Below are 23006 nucleotides of genomic sequence, written 5' to 3'. Positions count from 1 at the left end.
ATTTGGTGGCTATATTGTTCTTTTCCTTATGTTTATTCTGTGTTCTATCCCTTGGAAATCTCACCTAGTCCCATGATTTTGACTACTGAGTTTGTTTTTTTTTTGCAAATGACACAAAAATCTATCAGTTTTGGTTCCTACTTCTGAACTTCAGTTTTAAATCTCCAGGTTTACAATTATACTAAGTGTCTCAATACCAACTTAAACTCAACGTGTCTGAAACTGAGCTTATTTTCTAGATGCCTGGATGGTGTAGTGGATGCAGTCCTGGGTCACATTCAGGAATACCTGACTTTAAATATGGGTTGAAAAAATTTGTAGCTGTATGACTTTGTGCAGGTTACTTGAAAACAAAACCTCAGCCTCAGTTTCCCAAACTATAAAATGGGGATAATAATGGTACCTCTCAGGGTTTTTGTGAAAATCAGACGAAATAATATTTGTAAAGCACTTAGCACAATACCTAGCACACAGTAGACAATAAGCTTGTTCCCTTCCCTTCTCTCCTAAACTTCTGACTTTATTATTTCTGTTTGTGGCACTACCAATTATTCCATCTCCTTTTTTTTTTTTTTTGAGCTTTAATTTTAATTCTTAATTTTCACTCTTCTTGATTTTTATCATCACCTCAGTGTAGGCACTACTACCATTCGCCTAAACTTTTATGTAGTTTCCTAATAGGTCTCGTCCTCTCATTTTTTATTCTGAAACCAGAATTTTTCTGATATGCAAAACCTAATCATGACACTGAATTCTGTTTGTCTTCAGTACTTCACAATCAAAAATTTAAGAATTGGCAGGAGCCTCAGAGGCCATCAACTCCAATGTTGTACTTGATCCAGAATTTTCTATATACTATTTGACAGACATTAGGCTTTTTCTGTTTGAGCCCCTTCTGTTGACCCGTTAGAGCATTGTCTCCAGTTCCATTGTCATGGACATCACTCACTTTTGAACATGTTCCAACTGACTTCCTGATATGTCGCACCCAAAACTCAATTGGATAATACAGATATAGGAATATAGACTAGGAGAAAGTACCCGTCTGTATGTCCTTGGGTCTGAACACTGCATCTGAATGCAGTATGTATTCGCTTTTGACAGCTACCTCACATTTGTTTGCGCTTAAGTGTGTGTCTCCCCCATCCCTTCTCCCCACCCCCAATCTTTTTTGGAGGAGCTACTATCTACTTCTGCCTTTCTCCTATTTGATCTGGCTCATTATTCTAGCATGTCAGAATCTTGTTGGGTTTTGACTCTTCTGCTTTGTTTGCTATCTTTCCCAGCATGATGAGCAAATATACTCATCTATATTCACTAATTTTTGAAGAGGTATAATAGCGTAGGACCAAAGAGACTCCTGGGGCACTCTATTAGGAGTGGCTAGATGGTGACATGGTGGGCCTAGTTCAAATCTAGCAACTTTACTGTTTGCCTCAGTTTCTTCATTTGTAAAATGAGCTGGAGGAAGAAATGGTAAACCACTCTAGTATCATTGGGAAAATCCCCAAAAGGGTCACAAAAAGTCACCACTGAAAAAGAACTGAACAACAACTGAATGTATTCTAACTCCTCTGCCTGAAGGTCTTCCATAATCTGATGTCAAACTACTAAGTCTCTGTGCTTGCTTCCACCAAATAGGTCTACTCTGACACACTTCTGCCTCTGTCTTTGCTCACTATTGTGTCTGGTATGCCCTCCCTTTTTACCTATTTAATTCCTACTATCCCTTTAAAATGCAATTTTCCTTCATAAAACTTCCCATGATGCCCTGAGTCAGTGATGTCCATTCCACAATTTGGCAACTCTCCCCTATTTTGCCATATGGTTTGTGTTATAGCTAGCTGCGTGCACCTCAATTCTCTTATTAAGAGGGTAAGCTTTTTGAAGGCTGAGATGGCATCTTATCTAAATTTCCTATTCCCTCTAACAAGAGTTCCCAAAACTTTGCAATGTGTACTTCCCATTCTCTGCCTCAGTGTTTTTCATGCTTGCCTTTCTCCTGCCACACTACCCAGGGTTCAGGCATCATTTTTTATACAGTGCACAAGTTTGCGCAGTAAAAGCTGACCGAGTGCTTTCTGAATAACCGGGGACATCGGTGTGCCAGAGGTTTGAGAGACCAGTGGCAGATGAAGCCAGTTTGGGTGGTGATGGGCAGCAGAATGGTGAGCAAGGAGAAAACCAAGAAGTCCAAAGCCCAGCTGCTCATCCCCTGGATAAAGTTCATTGAGGACTTGCCCAGGGGTCATCCAGCTAGTTGAGTGTCAGAGTTGGGATTCTAGCCCAAGTCTTCCTGACCGAAGTTCAGGACTTCCCCTATGTCATGGCTGCATGGTCATTAAATAGAAGAGCTGGGAGTCAAACTTAGTTCCTTCAGGGCCATCTTGGTATTCTCTACCACCCACTTTCTCAGGTCTAATAAACTGATGACTTGTTAGAGGTTGCAGACATGGTTGAAGTGGGGGTGATAATGGTATGGAAAAGCAAAGATACAGAGCACTGGGTAGATGCTTATCCCTGGGAGCATGAAACAGGGCACAGGAGGGGATGGATGATACAGGGTATGGCTATGATGATGGGGGAGGCAGGAAAAATCACAAGATAAAAAAGGTGACAAGCCTTTGGTTTGAATCATCCAGGCTAGATGTGCCCAGGTATGGGGGCAGCTTTCTGGTCCAGTCAACATATCTGGAGGCCTAGTCCCTCCCCTCTACAACTAATCCACGCTATCTGGCTGCCCTGGTGAGGCTCCAGCTTCCTTGGGCAGAGGATAGTGATTCAGAGAACCAGGTAGGAGCTGGCAGTGGAACCACCTTTATTTGGGGGGGGTGACCTGTTTTGGGGTACGTGGGAAGGTGGTGACCCCTACAGCCCCCACACATGGCTAGGATAGAGGGAACAGTATCAAAAAAGGTGAGCGGAGCCAAGGCTGGTGGGGACTGGCTGCGAGCCACTGAGGGCGAGGCTGGGGCTGGTGCAGCCCCTGCAGTGCGAGGTGCAGCAACGTTAATACTCTTGGAGCGAGCGTTAATACTCTGAGAAGGAATAGGCACTTAGGGGACCCCCAGGTTTATCCCCAGGGCACGAAGGCACTTGGAAAGGGAAGGGGCAAGGGGACGTGCAGTGGGGCCAGGCAAGGCCCAGCCCCGGGGGAGGCAGGCACTTTGGGAGCGCTGGGGATAGACTCCTTTTGGAGCAAGAGGCTTTGGGCTGTAGGCAGTTGGGTACAGTCTCTGGCCTAGGTCTGCGTTAAATAGAAGTTCTAGCCCTCAATGTTGTCCTTCATCCCGCAGCTCTGAAGGCAGGAACTTGTACTGCTGCTGTCGGATCTGGGCTAGCTTCTTCCGAGCTTCTTCCAGCTCCCGCTCTTTCCGAAGCATCTCCTCTTGGGCGGCAATTATCTGTGGGGAGGAAGAGGAAGAGCTGGCTCAGTGCAGGGGGAGGGGCTGCCTTTGGGAACTAACTGTTCTCTCCACTCATTCCTCTCCCAGAGGAAAAAAAGCCCCGAGGGAGCTCTCACCTGGGCAATGCCTCCAACCATCCTTTCCTTCACCACAACAGTCTCGTTCTCTTGGTCTTCAAAGGCTGCAGCCTTCTGTGCTGCCTTCACCAGGTTGTCTGAGGCTCGCTTCACCGCATTGCCAGCCGCCTGGGAGGGGGATGGATCAAGATGAGGATGTATCAGAGAGATGGGGTGGTCTAAGGGTATCCTAGACGCAGATGGGTGGGGTCTTTGGGTGATAGTCCAGAGCAATGCAAGCCAAGCAGCTGCCTTGTGCTCCAGCGGGTAAGGAGGGAAGACTTCTCCTTTCTTTCCCACAGGGCTCTCACCTGCAGGCGCTTCATGGCCTCCGAATCCTGATCAGCCTTGACTTTGCAGGCCACGAGCAGCTGGGCTGTGGAGGCAGCCACCTGCTTGGCAGATGAGATGAGCTTCTCCTGGCTGGCGTGACCCTGCACAGCTGCATTGGCTGCCTCACACAGATTGTTGGTGGCAGCAGCCACCATCCGGGCCTGGAGTGGGCGGAGGAACTCAGTCAGATCCAACTCTGCCCACTCATCTCCAGGACCCCATCCTAGAGAATAACTGCTGCCCTCCATGCCCTAAAGCCCCATGCATCCTGGGTACTCACAGCAGAAATGAGGCCCTGAGACCACTGCCCATCATCCAATGCATTGGCTGGGATGGCACCCACCTGTGGGGAGAGAGATACGAAAGGGTGTTTAATGCCCCACTCTGTCCAAGTCAGATGAGGGGAATGGACGATGAAACTAATATATCTAGCCACACTGTGTCCTTCCATGAGACCTTACCTTCCCCTGAGCCACCAATTCCCTCTGGGCAGCAGAGGCTGCCTTCACCAGGGCACTGGTTGCAGCTGCGATGGACTTGGCTGCTTCTAGGATCTGCTCTTCAAAATTCAGCGATTCATCTGCTTCCTGCAGTGGAAAATGATTGAAGTGTATCTGACAGAAGACGAATGTGATGGGACAGGGGCTGCTGGCAGAGGCCAGAGGGAAGGACTGACCTTGGGCTTGGCCCGGGGCTTGAGCTGTTCTAGCTTCTTGGCTGCTGCCTCAATGGCCGCTGCAGCTCCCAGGAGTTCATTTTCAGCAATGACCGTGGGGTCCTCAGGATCTACCCATTCTGTTCCTAGAAGAGGAAGAGGATGAGGGCAAAGCAACAGAGAGGGGAGTGAACCCAGGCCACTGAGCCACAGATCTGGGCTTTTTGTGGGAAACTTAGTGAGTTGGTGAGCTGGGGATTGGAAGAAAACCCTATTTCTTTCTGGATCTGAGTGGCTCAATGAGCCCCAATGAGGGGGTAGCACATGCCAAGCTGCAGGACTGCTTCCCACTCTGACCCTACATCCTTCCTTACCCTTCATGGCCTCGGCAGCTTGGATGAGCTCAGTGACGGAGCCGGCCACACGCTTGGAATGTCCTGTTAACTGCTGTTTCAGTTCTGGGCTCGGTTTCTGTAGGGTCTGTGGTGGTGGTTACATAGGAATTAAACCCCAAGTCCTGCCCAACCAATTCTCCACCCTCCACTTCCTCATACCCCTCCCCCATTATTCATCGCCCCCCCAATCTTTATTCCTCTGCCCCCTGACCCCCCCCCACATATATACACACACCATGCCCCCTTCAAGACACATCACAGCAAACCCTCCAACTATTATGCCCTCACAGGTCCTCCAGGCAGAACCTCAAAGAGGCACTCACCGGCTGACAAAGATCAAGAAGAATGAAGAGAAAAGAAATGAGTGAGCACAGTGAAAGAGGAAAAAGAATGTGTATATGCAGAGGGGGAGGACAGATGGGGCACGGATGGAGACAGAAGTGAAAGAAGAGAAGGTGACAGTGGTACAGACTCTTGGTCTGTGAGGGCTATGACATTCAGAAGCTATCAGGAACTCTGTAGAATAGGGACTTGGGAAAAGTCACATGAGTGACAGCTGGCCATGACACGTGGGGGCAGGGGGAAGTTGGGAGGGAGAGTGGCTCAGGGGGTCCAGTGGAGGGGAGGTGCAGAAGGTGGTCAGAAGCCCAGAAGTTCCTCCCTCACCAGTAGCACATGGTCCAGTAGCTCGAGGTAGCCATTGGCACACTCCCGGCCATAGTGTAAGGCCCGGAGGCGTACTTCAGGGGCCACTTCAGGGTGATAGGCAGCCTCCTGTTTGTTGGGAGAAAAAACAGTCAATGTCAGGAACATTCCACCGCCAAGCTATCTGCTCCCCAACTGGGACACCGTTCTCCCACCAGCACACCTTGCAGGCCCGCAGCATGTCAGCTATGGCTCGGCGGCTCAGGTTGGCTGTGGCAATGACGTCTTCCTGCCGACAAGAGTTGCCCGCGGCGACAGCTTTAGCGGTAGCCATGGTGATACCTTTGGTCATTCGTATAAAATCCTCTGGGGTGGAGGTCTTGGCAGGGGGCTCTGGGGAACAGAAAACCTGTACAGAGGACAGTCATGAAAAGTGATGCAGCAGTGTCCGGATATTCAAATCCCTGTTCTAGAGATCAAGGAGAGCCTAAAGCTAATGAAACCCAAAGAAGTAAAATGAGAATGAGAAAGTGATTTGTGTCCAAGGTCAGAGAGTCAAGGAATAGTGCCAAGATCGAAGCCAAGCCCTCCAAATCCACTCTTCTTGTCCCTGGATTCTAATGAAGAACCAATGAATCAGTTCTCAGGGCCTCTAGAGTAATTACTGGTGCTGGGCATGTGGATTCATCAATTTATTCAATAACATTTACTGGGCATTAGCAATTAGCTAATACTCAGTAAGCACTTACTCAGTTGACAGACCCTATGCTAGGCACCTAAATGCAAATACAAAGAATGAAAGGATTTGTATTTGAATGACACATATTTTGTTGAAACTTAAACCGATATAATGATGAATGGTCCCCATTCATAAGAAAAGTATTAAAGTCAATTAAAGAAGAAAAGACATATAACATTCCTAAAAATAAACCCTTTCTTGCCTTTAAAAAAATATTCTGAGGTACTCAAAGTCAATTTACTGTGAAGTGCCACAAGAGAATATCCAAAGAGGACAGATAGGGTTTAGAAAAGCAGGGGGATTAGAGGTTGGTGTGTGGAGACTGATTATAGGATAGTATTAGGAAGAAAACTTTCATAGTTTAGTTTCCACTTGCTCTATTGACTAAAAGGTATTTGATTAAATGCTTCAGGTGGTCTTTCCTAGTCTCCCCAGTTGTTAGTGCCTTACCCCTTTGAGATTTCCTTCCATTATTCTCTATAGACTGTAAGCTCCTTGAGGGCAGTTATTATTTTTACACCTTCCTTTGTATCCCCAGCAATTAGTACAGTCTGAGTACTTTGTACAGGCCAGGAGCAACAGGTGAGCTTTTCAGGGAGAAGAGGGCATTTCAGGTAGAGGAAATGACATGTACAAGGGCACAGCCCTTGGAGAGCCTTGGTTATGCTCAGAAAATGCTGAGGATGCTGTTTGGTTTGGCTGGAGGCTAGGGTCTGTGTAAGGAGTTAGAGGGGGATTTGGATCATGTTCAGGGTCTTGAAAAGAAGGATAAAGTGGCTGAACTTGATCGGATAAGCAATGGAGAGTCAGTGAAAATCTCTAAGCAGGGAAGTAAGGTGAGTAATCGGGAAGATTAATTTAGCAGCTGTGGGTAGGAGGATTGGGGAGAGGGGGTAGTTAAGAAGGCTGATTAGGGGACTAACAGAAAAGGCTCAGACCAGAGGGCAATGATGGTTTGAATGGGCCAGGATGCCAGCAGCAAGAATGAATGAGAAGATGGGAATGGATTGAGAGATTTTGAAAAGTATCAATAAAACCTGGCAGATAATTATACATGTGGAGAGGGGTAAGGAAGAGAGGGAGAAAAAGAAATGGGATGGGTTGGGGCTGGGAGAAAGAGAGTGAGTGAGAGTGAGTGAGAGAGAGAGAGAGAGAGAGAGAGAGAGAGTGTCAAGTTTACTGATGCTTTTGAGTTTGGACATTGAGAAGATGGTGGTACAATTAGCAAAAATAGGGGAGTCAGAGGAGGAGAGAAGATGATGACTTCTGAATGTGTTGAGGTTACAACCAGATGTTGATGGCTATGTAGCTCTAGAACTTGGAGAGAAGTTGGTAGAGTACATGTTCTGGGAAGATCATTGAATGGAGACGAAAGCTGAAACCATGGGAGTAGGATGAAATCATCAAGGGAGAGTATGTTCATGTCTGTGTATGCACATGAATATGTACAAACACATGTATACATACATGCATATATTCAGACACACACATATAATATGTACAAACATACATATAATCGTATATAAAACCATAGATAACCCAGCACATAACCTTGGCAAATGGAGACAAAGAAAAAATGATCAGATAAGAAGCAGCTAAACAGGATCCTGTGATATTATGGAAGCCAAAGGAAAAAGGCTTTAAGCAGGAGAGTCTTGGTCAACAGTGTCGTGGATTCTGGATGACAAAGAATGTGAAGACTGGGCATGGCAGTCAAAAGTCATTTGGGAGAGTGAAATGACAGGGGACAGAAACTTAAGAAGTGAATGTGGCAGATTCAATCTGATGTAAAGAAAGCACTATTAGTGTGTGCCTAGATCTGGAGGTGGCCTTCTGGGGGACTGCGTGGAGGCTCTGGGTTAATTTAACAAGCCCCAGATCTGCTCACCGCCAGCTCCTGCCGAATGTGTTCTGTTGTAGCTTCCAGAGCCCGGGTGCCTTTGGTGGCCTCGTCCTCCACGGCTTTCACGGTCTTGAGCAGAGATGTCACATTGGTCACCATCACCTGGGGGAGTTGGGCATGGGAGGAGTGTGAGGACCTGCCCTTCCTGTCCCCTTTCTTCTCCCACTGCTCCTTCCTTACCCACCTTAGCAGAGTTCTTCAGCTGCCACACAGCAGGGTCATCTCCCACTTTGCCTGCTGCGGCCTTGGTGGCACTGATGAGGTCACCCAGAGCCTTGGCCACATCCTTAACTGCATTGATCAGGACCACCTATTGTGGAATGAGAAGCTGTAGTTCAGAGCGATAGTGGGGGAGTTTGGCCAAGGCAAGGAATGGGATTGGACAGATACCTGGGTCTCAGGGTCCTCAGCACCCAGGCTGGCTGCACCAAGCTTGACTACATCAGCCAAACGTGTAATGGTGCCCACGGAGGACTGGGCAGCCTGGGCCAGCTTCTCCTGGCTTGCGGCTGCATTCTGTACCAGGACTTTTGTGTCCTCTACCAATGCTTTTGCAGTCTTCAGGATGCCCTCCCTGAGTGGAAAATCAAGGTAAGGCCTGACTCAGTGCTTCCTGTCCTGTCCCTGTCCCCCCACTCATTCCAGTTCTCGTCCCTCCCCTTCTCTTGGTTCTCTTATTACGTTGGCTCCCTTGTCGGTCTATCATCCAAACTACCCTGGCCCCCTCTTTTCCCCAGGTTCTCCTCACCGGTGATCTGCAAAAGTCTCGGCGCCCTCACGGTTGAGCGTTCCTGCTGTGGCAAACATGATGGTGGTGTCAAGGTCAGCAATAATGCCAGACACTGCACTGGCTGCTGTGATGCAAGCTTGGGTGCCACGGTTTCCAGCTTGGAGGGCGGCCAGAACGTGGGAGACCTGAATGTGTTGGGAGAGGACAGAGCCATCTGGTTTCTGATGCAGCAACAGGACCTCCCATAGCTGTGGTGTTAAGGAACACAGCGCCTGGGGAGATTACCTTCTCAGATACACGCCGGGCACACTCCATGAGTTCTTTTCTGGTGTAGGCATCGCTAGGGCTACACTGCAGGGCACCTGCCTTTGTGACCAGGGCTGCACAGCCATGGCCCAGCTCCTGCACTCGGTGTTTGATGTGGGCACCAATCTGTGAGCACACGCAAGGGGAAATGTACAGGGAACACTGAGAAATTCATATAGAAGGAAAAGGGCACAAGAACATACAGAGATACTTGGCAGGTCACAGAACAGTCACAGTAGTTAATGCAGGGCACAAGCTATGTTTGAGGTTTTGAAAAAAACCAACCATCCCAAACAACCCATGACCTCTATTTTCCTAGACTTGTTACCTTATAGACAGAAAATTCTTACACGAGAAAACTTACTAGGCTCATGGGCACACAACTGCAGAGTTCAGTAATAAATGTGGACAGTGGATGGGGAAGAAGTTGAGAATGATGAGATAGAAGGACCATGAGTCCAAGCTGACTGAACATTAGGTAACAATAGTCATGCACATGTATGCAGAATTTTTTAAAGTTTACCAAGAGCCTTTCTCACAATAATCCTTTGAGGAAAAAAGCAAACGGGTCATTCCTCTCCTTTCAGAGAGGTTATGTGATTTGCAGTGTCTTACTGTTCACTCTTGTCTGATTCTTTGTAACCCCATTTGAGGTTTTCTTGGCAAAGACACTGGAGTAGTTTGCCATTTCTTTCTCCAGCTTATTTTACAGAGGGGAAACTGAGGCAAATAGGGTGAACTGACTTGCCCAGGCTCACACAGCTGGTGAATGTCAGGAGCCACATTTGGACTCAGGTCTTCTGACTCTAGGCCTGGCACTCTATCCACAGCGCCACCTAGCTGCCAGTCACAGGCCACTAAGTACCAGGACTGAGATTCCAATACACTTTTCCAATTGCATCACACAGAGAAAAGAGATGGTGGCTGGGAAAGCAGTAGCAGGTGACAGGGGAATGCACAGGTACCCGGAGCTGGCTGGTGCGACAGGGACTAGATAAAATTAAGGGGGAAAAAACCCTTTCACAGGTGCTCAGAGGCTTCTAGAGAGCTTTGTAGGACTGGGAATAGAAGCAAGCAGGACAAAGTAAAAATGTGAGCTAGATTTCTTGGGGAAGAAGGGAGAGTCACAGTAGTTAATGCAGGGCACAAGCTATGTTTGAGGGTTTGAAAAAAACCAACCATCCCAAACAACCCATGACCTCTATTTTCCTAGACCTTATAGACAGAAAATTCTTACACGAGAAAACTTACTAGGCTCATGGACACACAACTGCAGAGTTCAGTAATAAATGTGGATAGTGGATGGGGAAGAAGTTCTCTCCCAGGGAGAGAAAACCCCAGGGCTCAGAAGGGTGTGGGAAAATGTAATGTTGCAACAGGAACTCAGAATCAATAGATTTAAGTGAGATGGGGCCTAAGCTAGAACAGGCTGTATGATCTCATTTGTCTGATGGCCTGAGGAGTCTGCGTGTGTCCAGATCATTTGTTACTTATAGCAAAAAGAACTTCTTATTACTTTGATAATGACTGACCTGCGAGTATTTAGTCTCCAGAAAAAGGATGAGACAATGCTTTAGAAGGAAGCACAAGTCCTTGGGTGGTAGCCAAGGCATGGAGGATGTCCCAGTCTGTTACTTTAGGCTGGGGCTGGGGGGTGGTAAATAAGGTACGTGGAGGGGGTATCACAGAGGAGACTTATGACAAGTTGACATAAAGTGGATAATGTGACAGCGTTTCATAGGCTGGGGTTATAAAGGGGAGATCCCATCACTCAGGGTTCAGTTGTTACCCCCATTACCTCCTCATTTTCAGCAGCCATGGCTGCAGGCTTGGCTTGTAGGGCAAGGCGGCCATAATCACTGGTCAGCTGGTTGGCCAGAGGGCCGAGCTCCTCTGGGCTGGTACTTGACTTGGTCACCTGGGAAGAGGAGCAGAGGTCTCAGTAAGACATTCTTCCCTGCTCCCTCCCCAGGCTCACCCCAGTGTCTCCCACACTCACCATCTCCTGTACGTTGACTGCAATGGCTTTGGCCGTCCGTACCATGGTTGTCTGGTAGTCCACAAAGGAACCATCTGGCTCTCCCATTGGCCCCTCATCAAGCTAGGACAAGGGAGGGAAGGGGAAATGGGAGTTCAGAGCCTGCTTTTGGCTGAGCCAGTAAATTATCCCAGTCCAAAGTCCCTACTTTGGGTATGGAGCCTCATACCCCACTAATGTGTGCACCTGGTTAATTGCTTGCGTGATGGAATCCACCATGCCCCCCACCACGCCGGCTGCACTGGCTGCCTCATTGAGTGTGGCCGTCAGGTCTTCCACAGCTTCTGTTACCATTTGTACAGCCTCTTCTAGAGCCTCCTGAGTGTGGGCTGCTTGCTGTTTAGGGATCAGAAAAAAGAAAAACAGAGAGAGCAGAAGTGAGAAGAGTCCTTCTTCTACTTCCTGGACCCCTCGCTTTCCATTTCCATACCTTGGGGTTGCCCCCTGCCTCTTTGGCTGTGTAGAGCAGCTGGAGGGCAGACTCTGCCAGTGTCTTGGTCTGGTCTAACAGTGCCATCTGCTGGGGGTGACTCAGCGTCTTGGAGGCGGCGCCCACGGCAGCCAGGGTGAGAGGTTCAAAGTACTGAGCCATCTGGGACACCTGAGGCAGAGCAAGGTGAGAGGTCAGCCTGGGCAGAGAAGATCCCAGGAGCCTTCCCTTAATTCCCCCTTCCCAGGTACCTTGTGACCCAGCTGGGAGGCCTCAGCTCGGGCAGCACTGGCCAGTGGCTCAATGAGGTGGGAGATCTCTTGTACTGCAGTCAGCATCTGAGTGTGCAAGGCCTGGAAAGAAGGACTCTGCAGCGTCAGCACTTACTACTGACCCAGGACAGAGTGACAGAGGGGCGATGCTGGAGAGAACCTAGGGCTGAGTCAGGGAAGGAGACATGGGACTCTTAGAGCATCTGATCCTTCAACCCTTAGGTCTATATTGACCTCTCCTATTCTTTTCCTAAACTGGATTCACCCCCTTATCTTGCCACTTCCCTCAGCCTCCCAACTTTCTCTTCTCTGGGAGCTATGCTGCTTTTTGACATACCATATCATGGCCTGCCCTTTGTAACTTTAATGGAATGTGACCCTCCCTCTTACCTCTTGTGAGATGCCTTCTCGAGGAGCAAGCTGCTGGCTGACAGCAGCAAGGGACGCCTGGTCTAGATCTCGAAGACAGCTATTCAGGGCTGCAATGGCTGCCTCACATTCCCGCTGACCTGGAGCCTTGTCCCTGGGAAGGCCACATCCTCTTAAGTCAGTTCCCTCCTCATCTCCACATCCACCCAACATGTCACTGTGTTCTTCAGGGCACCAATGAGGAACCTCCTTTTCTCCCCTCTGTGATCCTACCTCATACTGGTGATGAGCTTCTTTATGGAGTCCGAGACTGTACGAGAGTGTCCAGCCAGTACTGACCAGCGAGGGGGGTCTCGGGGATTGACTGCTAGTGCCCGGGCTGTTTGGATCAGTCCTCCTGCACTCTCTAACATGGTTTTAGCTGAGATCACAATGGGCTCCATAGCAGCTCGACCCTGGGAAGAAAGAGCAAATGATCGGAGAGGTGTCCCATGGAAAGGAGAAGAGTACCATGCTCAGACAAAGAGGGGAATGAATGCCGGAGGGCCATCTGCCCAGGCCCTCTTCTTCCTCCCCCTTACCTCAGGGCTGATCTGGGCAGGGATGCTAGAGAACTCAGGGTTGGCTGCAAAGGCACTCAGGTTGTCCACAGCCTCCAGCAGGGGGGCTGTGGCTGCTCGGCACTGGGCCCGATTCTCTTCAGTGAAAGCCCCATCCAGTGCCTGAGGATTGGGGAGGCAGAGTTTGGGGTATTAAAAACAGAGTGTGCAAAGAAATCTCCCCCATCTTAGATTCTGAGGTGGGGGGGAGGAGGGATGTCTGTGAGAAGAGAGAGTAGAAAAATTAGCATACATCAGTATATACAGGTACATAGAAAGCAGAAGCAGAGAAAGGAGACTGGGTGGGGACCAAGAGAGGAGAACTAGGGGGACTATGGCCATGAAAACCTTGATGGTCTTGACAAGGTTGGCAGTGCTGTTGGCCACCTCCTTGGCTGATTGGACAAACTGCCGCTTGGCTGTAGGGTTGGCTGTGCGGGCAGAGGCCAGACGGCAGCTGTTACACAGGGCAGAGGTGTGTTTAGCCACAATAGTGGCTGCAGAGAGCACCTGGGGATGCAGACACCCAAGAAAAAGGCACAATGAATCACAGATAACAATTCAAATCTGGTTGAGATTTTGGAAATAACTGAATCCCTCCCCTTCAGTTTACAAAGGAGGAAACTGAGCTTTCAGAACTAAGGTTTCTTGCCCAAAATTTCAGATATTTAGGCAGGCATAAATCAGAACCTGGGTCCTCTTTCTTATTTAGTGGATGATGGATAAGCCACTGGTAATAGGAACCTACACACCCCTTCTGTTATGGTGGAAGGCAGACCAGACAACACAAATGGACACCAATCAGAAGGTATTGTGACTAGAGAGGGGCCGAGGCTGTTGTCTCTTTATCAGCTCCTTTTCCTCCTTGGTGCTACAGACTTTTTATGCTTGCCCTCTGCTGCCCTATTTGTTGTATGGGCTATTGTCCTTAGGACATGACCCTGCCGCCCACCAGCCTTGGGCCTCTTTCCCAAGTTACCTGGGCCTGAGTGCAGCCAGGCTCCCCTAGACTTTGACAAGCCATCTGAATTGCCTGGTTAGCTCTGGCGAACTGGGTGGGTTCCACTAGCCCCTGCTGTCCTGCTTGGCTGTTGGGGTCTGAGATGCCCACGAGGTATGCAGCCTGGGGGAGAAAGACAAAGAAGGTTGGAGTGAAAGATAAGGGCTCAGGTGTAATTAACTAACAAACTGTCTCTGGTATCCTTTTCATACAGGAAGGATAAGCGACTTGGCTACAGAAGCCAATCTTCTCCCCTAAGTGAAATAGCCTAAATGCAGAGAGTAAAAGGTCCAAAGGGAAGCATGTTGCTGTCTTTCACATGAATCCCTTGTTGGGGACATCAAGACCAAGAAGTAACTGATAAGAATGGAAATGTAATTAAGAAGCTACTGCACTGATGTGCTTGTATTTCTTTTCAAATCAGTCTAACTTGTATCCATTTAAATTTGCTGTGCAAGCGATAACTAGAGATAGTTTATGCTGTAAATTGTTACTGCTGTAACTTGATTTTGATTTTGTTTCATTTTGATGGAGTAGATGGTTTGTGAGCTTAGAAACTCTAGGTTATCTTTGTGGCAAGGAGTCATTTGATCCATATAGTTCTGACCCAAGGGAGCAGTAATACTCTGCGGAGAGCTTGGTGATGTTGCCAACTCCACTCTTCTTGTGATGGCTGGGGAACATGCCAGGGTGTGAGAGTTTTTTGTCAGGCCCCAGAGCTCCTGGGCTAGGGATGGGAGTGGAGGGATTCAGGGCAGCAGGCTGGGCAGGAGGGAGCTTGGCCAGACAGGGGAGCTTACCTGAGCAGCTGCCTCTGTGAAGCCACACAGGGCTTTGGAGGCTGTGCGGATGGCTTCTCCAAACTCAGGTAGATTGCTGTTCTTGGCATTTTGGGAAATTCCAGTCATGGCTTCACCCAGAACCTAGAAAACACATATCAGATCCAACCTTCAGAGAGCAGACTAGGTAGATTGGGCTTTTGGCCCAATCATTCCGTTGGGTCCTTTCCACATACCTTAGAGTTCTCCATGACGCTATCTAGGCAGCCAAAGTAGGACATGTCATTAATGGGCTGGGCTGGGTTTTCCAGGAGTTCTCGTACAGTCTAGGGTGAGGTAGGGAGAAAGAACAAGGGCATGAAAGTCTTAATTTCTTCGACTTGTCCCCCACCTCATCTCCATTTTTATCTATGAGTATCATCAACTTCCTGCACCCCAAGACAGCTTTCTCTTTCTCACACCAACTTCTTGATCTGAGTCCTTACCTCCAGCTCCCGAAGAGCATTGTCACACTCTTTTTGCCCTGGTGCTTGCTGGGTACACATGGTGATGAGCTGGTTGATGCTATCAGTCACAGCCCTTGGATGGAGACAGACAAACACAGATGTCATTCCTGTATCTCCCCAACCCAGGAATTCCTATCTCACTTCCATCTAATTCATTCTTTTTGCCTTTTACATTGGATGAACCAAGACGTCTCTTATGAATCTATCTTATTCCTTCCTCCATCCCAAGGGACAAGGCTAGATTTGATCTCCACTCAATTTTCATTCTGTCCTTCCACCAGCCTTTAGCTAAATCTAGACTTCTCTGACTTCACCACCCAGGTACAGTCCAGTATTGAGCCCAGCCCACAGTTCATTCCTCCATACCGGGCAGCTGCAGCCAGCTGACTCTTAAGGTTAGGAGCAGCAGGGTCTGTGGATAAGGCCTTAGCTGCCAGTAGTAGTTTGCTTGATGACATGGAAATGCCCTTCAGGTTGGATACCACTTGGGCCTGGTCCTCTTGGCTCTGTCCAATGATTGAAAGAGAAGAGGAAGTGTCATGTTTTCTGGTCTTATCCCTTTCCTTGAGAGAAAGTGTATGAGTGTATAAGATGTGTATAGGGGGTTTGGGCTTCTTGTGAAAGTGAGGGCCAGGTATAAAGCTAGGGGAGCAGCAGTCTGTGTCCCACAAAATGCTTCTTCTATTCAGACATTTCTCCCCTAACCTATGATCAGCCAGGTGTCCTCTGTATCCCAGAGGAAACTGTGGTGCCAATCCTGGTATCCTGTTTTTCATACCGGAGCCTGTCCAGCCATCTCCACGCCTGCTTCCAAGAAGGTGTTGAAGTCTTGTCCAAAGCGGCCAGAAGCTCTTGCCAAATCCTGGGGGGTGCCCCTTGAGGCCTGTACCAACTCTGTGGCTGCTTGGTTCAGTCCGGCAGCTGCTTCATTCAATCGGCTTTGAGCTTCTTGAAAAGTCCCAGTGCTTGGGGGAAGCTGGAGGGGGACACAAAGAATGTAAAAGGGGTAGTTGAGGGACAAAGGGTGGATAGAGAAAAGGTGAACTGTGGAAGTCTAAAGGAAGAGAACTTGGGGAAAATGAGGATAGAAATGACAGACAAGAGGATGACTGTGTCTTACTGAAGTCAGGGAAAGCTGGAGAGAGATGAAATGGGGGCAGAAGGAAGGGGTGATTCCCTGGGCAAATAAAGGAGCTTCGATGTGCCAGAGGCTTGGGGTGTCAGCCTCTTTCCTCTCCCACCCATTCCCCTTCCTCACTGAGTCACTCAGCAGGCGCTTGCTGGCATCTCCAACGGCTCTCAAGGCATTGTCCACATCACGCTGGCCCGGCAGGCAGCTGACACAGCGGTTCAGAGCCTGGGTCACTGCTTTTGCCACCTAGAAGAGGAGAGACAGATATTACTGTGGAAATACCCCAGGGGTTCCTCCACTCTGCACAGGAGAGGAGTAATCAATAGTTTCATTTTGACTGATGGTAGAGCAGGCAAGGGGATCTATAGCAAGAGAAACTGAAGTTAGACCAATCAAATGGTACTGAAGAAACTGCTCTAAGCTTTGTAGAGAACGAGACTGGGTGACCTTGAAAGTGCTACTCTATAGTGTTTAGCCAAGCACTGGTCATAATTTGACAAAGACCAACAATGTGGACAAACAGGAGTCAGAGAAGCAGCTCATGAGGGGACCAGCTCCTTATTAAACAGCCTTAAGGAATTGTCCTGTTTGAGCTGAGGCACGGGGGAGGGAAGAGAAGGGAAAAGGGGGGGAGGAGGATGCAGGGGCTGAAGAGGCTTCTATTCTCCAAAGGACAAGCTTGTATCTGTGCACCTAAGAGAGGAGTTGGCCAGTGACCCACAGGGAAGGCTACCTTCTCTCTGCACCTGACCTGGGCTAGTCGCTGCTGGCTCTCAGGGTCCCCAGGCCGGCCAGCCGCTTTCTTGGCCTCATCAATAAGGCTGCTGGCCTTATCCAGGACATCACTGGCTGTGTCAAGCACTGCTGCCTGGACTGCGGGTTCTGATGTCAAGGCTGCAACTCCTCTTGCCGCTTGGGCCAATGCACGTAGTCCTCCGGCCACATCTCGTGCTGCGATGCCTGGAGGAAGAAGACCCCTGGATCTGTGCCAGAACCCCTGCTTGTCCCTCTGCTCTCACACCCATGTGGCTCTCTGCTCTCCCATCACCACTTCCTTAGCCGCTCCTGTGCACATACCTGCATAGTTCTCATTGCCCTGGGCCACCTCCCCCAGGAGCTGGGCAATGGAGGAGCTCACAGCCTTGGTGCTATTCCCCAGATCCTGTGCACATTTCTCCATCTGGAAGAGAGAAACTGAGAAAACTCAGGAGGCCTCTATGAGGGGAACTGGAGTCACCCTGAGCTGGGGAAAGATCAAGGAAGTTGAAAATAAGATGTAAGATATTTAAGAAGTTGGAGGGACAGTCTGAGAATCCGGGGCTGGAAATACAATTTGGTTTATGATATGGTGGTCCTCACCGTCTCCCCAGGGAGGGGCTTGAGTTTGCCATCTCTAGCTGCTGCCTTTATTTCCTGCAGGTCACGCTCCAGGCTCTGTACCAGGCTCAATGCAGAGTCCATTTCCAGGGGACCACATGCCTCCTGAGCCTATAAAAGGAAGAACTGAGTGAAGACAGGGACCATGGTGGGGATGAGGTTGTCAGACATTGGGGAAGAGCTCCACTAAAGCTTCAGAATGCTGCCCCTGCCCCCAATCCATCTAGCATATCCCCTCACTGTAGCTTCTGAGCTCCCAGCTATTCCTATTTCCTGCATCCCTACCCGAGTCTCTTCTGTTCCCTCCCTCAGCATGCATGATGTCCAAACCATCATACCTTCTGAGCAGCAGTGCGGAGCTCTGCCAGGGCAGTGCCAAGTGTCTTGGCACACTGACTCAGCTGCATGGCTGATGCCTGATCCTGAATTGTGGGGACTGAAGCCTTTGCCGCCGAGACCATCTTTCCTCCAGGCTGGAGGGAGAAATAGGGGTGACACCATGAGACCGCAGATACCATTCTTCTGAGGGATGGGGGAGGCAGCAAGGACACTATCCTCACAAAGGAGAAGGCCTAGTGTGAGGGTACCATCCTTCGCTGTTACAGAGGGACAGTACTCCATGATGGACAATACATGTATAGAGCAAGCTTTGAAATGTCTTAAAGGAGAGTCCCCGGTTTTTGAAGGAAGTATATGAAAGGCAGTCCTAAGGAAGCTTTGGTTGCAGGGAAACCAGTTTTAAAAGGATTCTGAAGGGGCAAGAGAAAAGGGCTAGTACTTGACATAGCATGATAGTGAGGAGAGAGGGCTCCATACCTGTAGGAAGCTCTGGCTGGCAGCAATGAGGGCAAGTTGGGCACTGGGGCTGTCGGGCTGGGCTTGGCTTCCTCGGACACCCTGCACCAGCAGTGGGATCTGTTCTGCCACAGCCTGAGAGGCACAGGAGAGTGTTATCAGTCCTATCCCCCACTGAATGAGACGGTGTCAGGAGACTCTCCTAACCCCTTTATTACAGATGGGGGAATGGGGTGACCACCTCCCACCCTTTTTCCTACTCCCCACCCCTCAAGGCTTGCTGAGCTCTCACCTTGCAGCTCTGCACGAGCAGGGGCTGGGGGCCTGCGGGGGCCTTGGGAGCCGAAGCTGCATGCTGGGCAGCTGCAATGGTCTGGGTAGCTGAGGCTGCAGCCTGTTTGGCTGCATGCTGCAGGGAGAAAGCAGTCAGGACCAGTCCCCTCCCATCAGGAGTGATTCTGATCCACCTATCTCACAGTGTACTCTTCCTCTCTCGAACCCCTGCTCAGTCTTCTCCAAACATCCCATGGCTTCCTCTCTTCTGACTCCTTCTCTAAGTTCTTTATCACTGTGTCTTTCCTTATCTCTTGTGCCCAAGCCTTCCCCTTCATTCCCACAGTTCCTCTTTTACATCCCTATGTCCTCCCCCATTCTTCTCTCCCCCTGACCTCCAGCCGCTGCACAAGCTTCTTCTTGATGGCATTCTGGGCAGCTGCATTAGTTGCCATGCGCAAGCCTTCTGCTGCCTCCCGAAGCCGCTGCTGCTGCTCCTCACTGTCAGGGTGGGCAGCTGCCCCCTGAGATTTAGGGATAAATGAACAGATTCTTTCCATTACCCTATGCTAGTAATGGCTCTCTGATCATGCATATCTCTACCATTTCAAAACTTGTCTCCTCCATGAAGTCTTCTCTGACTGACCTCACCTCAATCTATCTTTCCCTTGGTATCTTTGAAGAAAAGTCTTGGGGACTCTGTCTGCTTTGGCCAGAGAGGAAAAAATCAGGAAATCCAAGGAGATTAAGCTTCTTTGTGTAATCTGAATAAATCCTTTATCAGTCCCTAGCAACTATTAACAACCCAACTCTGTCACCTTTAGGTCCCACTAACTTCCATTAAAAAACTTCTAGAACATCAACAAAAAGACAGAAAGAATATACAGAATGCAATCCCCACTTCTCCCAAAAAGGTAAGAAAGAGTATTAGCTCAACCTGCTTTATACTGCCTCCTCTCTCTCCTCAAACCAAACAGGTAGAACTGGGTATGGTGTTATCAGGACATGTCCTAAAATGACCTTCTAAGTAAAATGGGAAAGTATCAAGAAAGAGTCATTTCCTGAAATGTAAATGAATCTCATTTATAAAATCTTAGAATGGCAAAGCTGGAAAAGCCTTGAGAGATTCATATTTTAAAACTTTAGACCTAATTCAGATGTTTTATTTTATAAATGAAGAAACTCAAGGTTGCAGAATTAGTGGATGAGTCTGTATTAGAACCTGTATCTTGACCCTTGGGTTCTGTACAGTTTGTATGACACCATAATACTACCATCTTGTACTTATCCTGAATGTTGAAAAATGATGTGTGTGTGTGTGTGTCCAGTCTCATTATTGGTACTGAGTTAGCAGCTTTCAGAGATGAACAAGATCAATCAAGTGAGGCAGCCAAGAGAGGAAGTACAAGAGGTTAGTCCTAGCTTCATTTACAATCTAAATGAATCACCCCAACAGTGAAACTTCTTGTAATTTTATAGTAACTTTTCCCTTACCTGTTATTTTTTTACCTCATACTTATTTCCATTAACCCCTTTAGAGTTTCCTTTCTCTAATTTTCCCCTCCATTTTTCTATCGTGAGTTATGGGGAGTAAAAACCCTTAGCAAATCTTGAAAGCCTTGTGTACCTGTCTTAAACATAGGGGGTGGAAAAGCTGAGAAACATGTTCTTATTCTACAATGGGCATGATAGAGAAACTCAACATCAGAGGATAGTGATTAAGAAGAGTGAAGATGGGCTAAGCCTGGGAGGAGAAGAAAAGTGTGACTGGGAGTTAGCCTAGTGCTAAAAGTGTCCCTGGGGAGTTTATGCTGCCTAGGGGTGTAAAACAGTTTCCCTGTGAGCATTTGTGAAACCTTTATAAACTTTCCTCTTCCTTTTTTGTTGGTTTTCTTTACTTATTCCCACAGTCCTCCAGGAAAGTCATCCCCTACTAAGGCTTCCACCCCTAAGTCTCTAGCCTGGAGGTGACCTGTTTCCTGGAGGCTATGCCAGCAGAGAATAAATTGTGATCAGAATGACAGTGCTGGGCAGGCTTCATAACCAGGTCACCCAAACTTGGAGAGGCTCCTTAACAGAAGGGAGGCCATCACATGATGATTTTTCTTTTTTTGGCCACAACTCATTGTCTATTCATGCATGGAGGAGGCAGTTAGGTAGCTCAGTGGACAGATGGCTGGGCCTGGAAGACCCCTGAGTTTAAATTTGGTTTCAGATTTCTGAAACCTTCCTATCTATGTAACCCATAGCAAATCATTTAACTCTGTTTGCCTCAGTTTCCTTAGAAGAAATGGCAAAACTCTAGTGTCTTTGTCAAGAAAGAAATTGAGTCATGAAGAGTCAGATCATGACTGAATGACCCAACAACATAGAAGGGCTAAGATCTGTACTGATAGAAAGTATGCCCTTAGATTCTTTCAGTACTCAAATGAGTATTCTCTTGTTAGGAACAGAGACAGGGATAAGATTTGTGATTTCATTGGACTAGAGGTCTCCCCAATGAAGAAACTCCTTCTGCAATGCAGGCAGCACCACCTCTATGATTTTAATAGTTTTAAAGAGCTGCCTGGGAGCTTAAGTCTCCCTCTTCTCCCACATTTAAAATGGGCACTTTGACTTCATTCATATTGCTTTCTATATGGGGAGTGACAGAATGAGCCCTAGGCTCCTCATACTATGGGGCAGGCCCATTTAATTTCTCTGAGCATCCATTTTCTCACCTGCACAACAAGGACAATAATCTCTGCATTCCCTTTCTGGGCTGCAGTGAGGGAGCACTTTCTGCACACTGCAGTGCTCTGAACGGGGAGAGACTGTTACTAGGAAGTCTGGCCTTTAGACCTGAAAGCCATGGCCCTATCCTGAGGATGCCTTTTCTTAGCAAGCCTACCTTAGACCAATGGCTGCCTCTCTTCTGTCTTCAATTTTTTTTTTTTTTTTTGAGGCAATTGGGGTTAAGTGACTTATCCAGAGTCACACAGCTATCTGTCCTCTATTTTCTTCCTGGGTCTGGATAAAATTCTGCCTACAGGAAATAAACCACCCAGTGGAGCTGCCCATTAGAATCTTGAAGCAATACCTTGGCAGCTTCCACCATCTTCGCTGTGGCATCAGCCAGGATTTTGGCAGCACTGAGCAGCTTTCGTGAATTTTCCAGGTCACTCTCTCCCTCAGCATCAGCTTTGATGGCATTGACCAGGTCAGAGGTTGCTTGGGCCAGAATTCGGGCTTGTCGAACCATCTCTCCTGAAAGAGTCAATGATGTGGTTCAGCATGGGGAGGCTGGAGCTAGGGGACAAAGGGAGAAAGGACTTTCTGGGAAAGTACAGGGGAGAGGAATTTAAGGTCACATAAGTGACCTTTCTGGGACCATTTTCCCCTCTAGTTTAGGCTGAAACAGGTTGAGGAGTCCTGAAATCCATTTCATGAGGAAGAGGGAATCTCAGTGGGCTCAGGGAGTAGGAAAAGGAAGGTATCTGGAAGTCTCCAGGGTAAATACCAAAGAAAAAGTCATAAGATTGTAGATTTAGAGCTGAGAAAGACTGAAGGGGTCAACTATTCCAATTCCTTCATTTTTAAGTAGTCTCTCTCACAGTGGGGAGAGGAAGATTCTGAGAGGCCATATGGGAATATTGTGAGAGAATATGAGAGCAAGGTTATTAAAGATCTTCAGAGGGAACCTGTTAAGGATAACTAGGAATAGTTTTCTTAAGGATCTCTCTGTGTGCTTTAAACCAGAAGGGGTCTTACTGGGAATGTTTGGAGAGGGTCCTTAGCAGGGATCTTGGGGAAACAAGTTTTCTGGTGTCCTATAGAGGTATCTCTCAGGAGAAGGGAGTCTTAAGGAAAGGTTATCTTTACTGGGTAAAGACATAAGGATCGAGGTAGTGCCATGGATGTTCTCACCAGCATCACCCATGGAGCTAAAGATGTTCTCTGTGACAGTGAGGATGGTATCCGTGGCTTGATCATAGCGTCCAGCAGGGCGCCCTCCTGTGGCATGGGCTCTTACGTGCTGTAGCAGCTCATTCAAGGCCTGGGTTACAGCTGTAGCTGCTGCTCCTACACCCCGAAGCAGCGACCCATCTTCTGTGGCTGCCTGGGATGCTGCCACACAGCCCTCCACAGCCTTAGCCACCAACCGCCCAGCCTCCACCAGCTGCTCCTGGCACACAGGTGAACTGATTGTGGGTGCCACCACCTACAG

General features: G+C 48.4%; 1 protein-coding gene across 3 annotated transcripts in view; it reads right to left on the bottom strand.

The window, feature by feature from the left end:
* Positions 1 to 2801: 2801 nt before the first annotated feature.
* Positions 2802 to 23006, bottom strand: part of TLN1 (talin 1) — a 38321-nt gene continuing 18116 nt past the window's right edge. For all 3 annotated transcript variants that reach the window (XM_051964999.1, XM_051965017.1, XM_051965006.1), the window contains 39 exons: positions 22706 to 23000; positions 21879 to 22045; positions 19195 to 19323; positions 18819 to 18935; positions 18548 to 18661; positions 18070 to 18204; positions 17714 to 17842; positions 17432 to 17534; positions 17106 to 17314; positions 16481 to 16600; positions 16001 to 16198; positions 15589 to 15728; positions 15202 to 15295; positions 14953 to 15042; positions 14738 to 14860; positions 13917 to 14060; positions 13286 to 13447; positions 12920 to 13060; positions 12612 to 12793; positions 12360 to 12492; positions 11949 to 12050; positions 11698 to 11868; positions 11454 to 11603; positions 11229 to 11330; positions 11028 to 11147; positions 9209 to 9355; positions 8942 to 9108; positions 8584 to 8767; positions 8378 to 8503; positions 8179 to 8295; positions 5775 to 5960; positions 5573 to 5680; positions 4886 to 4991; positions 4533 to 4657; positions 4318 to 4443; positions 4137 to 4199; positions 3835 to 4017; positions 3524 to 3652; positions 2802 to 3404 (listed from right to left, as the gene is read on the bottom strand). In XM_051964999.1, coding sequence (XP_051820959.1) covers positions 3273 to 3404; positions 3524 to 3652; positions 3835 to 4017; positions 4137 to 4199; positions 4318 to 4443; positions 4533 to 4657; positions 4886 to 4991; positions 5573 to 5680; positions 5775 to 5960; positions 8179 to 8295; positions 8378 to 8503; positions 8584 to 8767; positions 8942 to 9108; positions 9209 to 9355; positions 11028 to 11147; positions 11229 to 11330; positions 11454 to 11603; positions 11698 to 11868; positions 11949 to 12050; positions 12360 to 12492; positions 12612 to 12793; positions 12920 to 13060; positions 13286 to 13447; positions 13917 to 14060; positions 14738 to 14860; positions 14953 to 15042; positions 15202 to 15295; positions 15589 to 15728; positions 16001 to 16198; positions 16481 to 16600; positions 17106 to 17314; positions 17432 to 17534; positions 17714 to 17842; positions 18070 to 18204; positions 18548 to 18661; positions 18819 to 18935; positions 19195 to 19323; positions 21879 to 22045; positions 22706 to 23000 — 5469 coding nt within the window. In that variant the 3' untranslated portion in view covers positions 2802 to 3272. The remainder of the gene's footprint in view (positions 3405 to 3523; positions 3653 to 3834; positions 4018 to 4136; positions 4200 to 4317; positions 4444 to 4532; positions 4658 to 4885; positions 4992 to 5572; positions 5681 to 5774; positions 5961 to 8178; positions 8296 to 8377; positions 8504 to 8583; positions 8768 to 8941; positions 9109 to 9208; positions 9356 to 11027; positions 11148 to 11228; positions 11331 to 11453; positions 11604 to 11697; positions 11869 to 11948; positions 12051 to 12359; positions 12493 to 12611; positions 12794 to 12919; positions 13061 to 13285; positions 13448 to 13916; positions 14061 to 14737; positions 14861 to 14952; positions 15043 to 15201; positions 15296 to 15588; positions 15729 to 16000; positions 16199 to 16480; positions 16601 to 17105; positions 17315 to 17431; positions 17535 to 17713; positions 17843 to 18069; positions 18205 to 18547; positions 18662 to 18818; positions 18936 to 19194; positions 19324 to 21878; positions 22046 to 22705; positions 23001 to 23006) is intronic.

This window comes from Antechinus flavipes, chromosome 1 (assembly GCF_016432865.1).
Source record: "Antechinus flavipes isolate AdamAnt ecotype Samford, QLD, Australia chromosome 1, AdamAnt_v2, whole genome shotgun sequence".
NCBI classification, from domain to species: domain Eukaryota; kingdom Metazoa; phylum Chordata; class Mammalia; order Dasyuromorphia; family Dasyuridae; genus Antechinus; species Antechinus flavipes.
This window is presented reverse-complemented; position numbering and strand designations above follow the sequence as displayed.